We start from the raw sequence: 2,650 nt of genomic DNA on the forward strand, positions 1-2,650 counted from the left end.
AATGGAGAAAAAAAAAGAGAGAGAGAAAAATTTGTGTTAATTTTGAAAAATTATATTTCACCAGTGTGCCCATGATACGTATAATACTGCAAACATGAAGACTGGTGGTTGATGCGATGGTATTAGATTTTTTTTTTAACATTTAAAATTAAACAAATCTGCAATCACTATTTAAATACACATTCTAATGCAATTTTACTGCCTTTCCAAATTAAAAAAAATCGACGCTTCACCCTCTTTAAAAAAAAAAAAAAAAAAAAAAAAAAAAAAAAAAAAAAAGATCTTGTCACATTGCACGTTGCTGACAGTGGAATAATAAACAATTTCGCGACACCCGAGTTTTTTTTTTCGTGTGTACAGAAATAAAGGAGAAGAATAATACAAAATACCTGGAGTTCGGCCGCTTGCATTTTTCCTTTCCCTTCTCAGTCTTTTTTTTCTTTAAAGTATATTTATATTTATATATATATATATATATTACAGTGTAAATGGGGGTGTAAAATGTTCACTTACAGTCTTCATCCTTCGGGATGACAGTTAGTGTATAAGAGGATTGGACGTAGAGCCTTGGTTCTGATGTGTGAAGTAATCAGACAGTCCGGCGGAAAGTCCCGACGAGAAGCTCGGTAGTGTAGGCCTTAACGACTCGCACGGGAGAGACGCAGCCGCCTGCGGCGACGAAGAAGAAGCTGTGCGAGAACTCATCGACGTGCTGCCCTGCGAACTCATGGAAGGATGCGGCATATGGGGAAAGAAATAGCCGGTCTGTCCCGCCAGGAGGTTCACTGAGCACGGGTTGAGAGAGTACGTCCCTGAGCAGGGCACTGAGAGGCCGCAGGGCACAGATGCGGCCAGTGCTGCAGCCGTCAGGTGATGCGTGGCGTACGGGATCTCTCCGTTCACGAGTCTGTCCACGCTCAGGCCGTTCGAGGACGGGAACGAGTGGTTGTTGCTCAAACCGTTCTGCGTCAGCATGGTGCTATAGGACATCGGGTGGCTCGGGTAGGCCGAGGACGTGCCGTTGTAGCTCAGGGCGCCGCTTGCCCTGGGGTGGTGCAGCGAAAGGAAGGGCGACATGGGCCAGTATAGAGAGCCAGCTCTATCCATGAACGTGAGGCCAGTGGAGGTGAGCCGTGCGCCGCGCTTGAACGCCAGCTTGGCCCGTGACGTGGTCGATCTCCGCCGAAGTTTTCCCGTCGTGCCGCCGATGAACACGTCGTCACTCGAAGGGTCGAGCATCCAGTAGTTCCCTTTGCCCGGGTCATCGTAATGCCGTGGAACTTTGACAAAGCACTTGTTCAAACTTAGGTTGTGCCGGATGGAGTTCTGCCAGCCTTGCTTGTTTTCCCGGTAGTATGGAAAATTTTTCATAATGAACTCGTAAATGCCGTTCAGCGTTAACCGTTTCTCCGGACTTTGCCTGATGGCCATCATGATTAAGGCGTTATAGCTAAAGGGAGGTTTCTCGTACTTGCCGTTTTTCTTTTCGCCGTCTTTGCCTCCTTCGCCCTCTTTGGAGTCTTTTTTTTCCTCCTGTTTTTCCTTATCGTCCGTTGGCTCAGAATTGTCACTTTTAGCACAAGTGTTCTCCGACTTCGTGTCCTGTGCTATAGGTAAAGGGATTTTCTCTTCTTCTTCGGGGATGGTCCTGTGGTGGTTGTCACTCTGGACGGCTTCAGGCACCAGGCTGTTTATACTGAACGATGATTTGGGAATCATTTTTACTTCTTTCCGTTCTCCCATATCCAACATCACACGTAAAGGTAGAAATAGTAACCACCAGCAGCAGCAGTAGCAGTAGCAGCAGCAGCAGCAGCACAATTGGATCTCTAATCTCTAAGGCCGACCGGTAAAGTCCTTTGATTAAAAAAGAAAAAAAAAAACACCACAACACAACTGCTATTTCATGTTCCTTCCAAACGCATCGATAAGAGACGGCTAGCTACAATTAATTACGGTGCCACAGACACTAAGCTGTAAAAAAATTGCTTGAACCTTTACAGTCTGCAGCCAACCACAGCACCATAAGTATTAAAGCGTCCTCCTTGGCTGCAGCCAATCAGCGCGCAGCTCTTAACGGCCGCTGGAGCGCGTAAGGATACACACGGAAACTCGCGCACACAGTCAACAGCGAGCTCGCATTTCTGCACCAAACCATTACCACGAAAAACACACCACATAACCTCGATCCGTTCCGCAGCTTTAGATAATTTTAGAGTGCTGTTTCAACACACACGCACGCCCTCACATTTGTTTCCATGCCGCGTGTGTGTGGGGGTGGACACAGAGGTACTACTTCCTGTCTCGGACATTATTTTTTAATACAGCGCGTGCTTGTACCTCAATTCATAATTTCCCTGCGCGGGTTTGGCGGCATTTTTATTTTATTTTATTCTATTTTATTTTATTTTATTTTATTTTATTTTATTTTATTTTTATTTATTTATTTATTTATTTATTTATTTAGGCTTAATTTTGCAGTTCTTCCCCGGGACATTATATCATAGCACAACAGCTTCAGTTTTCTTCACTGGGAAATTCACACGTCCTGACGCACGTCATTTGTTTATCAGCAGCAGCAGCAGCAGCACGTCGTTACATTTAGTATAGCCTACGCAGAGATTTTGCCTCTGTTTGACAAGAGTGTGTG

General features: G+C 45.1%; 1 protein-coding gene across 1 annotated transcript; it reads right to left on the reverse strand.

Annotated features, from left to right (window-relative positions):
• Positions 1-274: 274 nt before the first annotated feature.
• foxg1a (forkhead box G1a) lies at positions 275-2,111 on the reverse strand. The gene has a single exon (XM_017475510.3). The coding sequence runs from the start codon at positions 1,750-1,752 to the stop codon at positions 538-540; it is 1,215 nt and encodes a 404-aa protein (XP_017330999.1). The 5' UTR covers positions 1,753-2,111; the 3' UTR covers positions 275-537.
• Positions 2,112-2,650: the final 539 nt, after the last annotated feature.

Source organism: Ictalurus punctatus, chromosome 9 (assembly GCF_001660625.3).
Source record: "Ictalurus punctatus breed USDA103 chromosome 9, Coco_2.0, whole genome shotgun sequence".
NCBI classification, from domain to species: Eukaryota; Metazoa; Chordata; class Actinopteri; order Siluriformes; family Ictaluridae; genus Ictalurus; species Ictalurus punctatus.

Bases quoted from the DNA above. Each gene is read 5' to 3' on its own strand.
- foxg1a (XM_017475510.3), bottom strand. From the start codon at position 1,752: ATGTTGGATATGGGAGAACGGAAAGAAGTAAAAATGATTCCCAAATCA.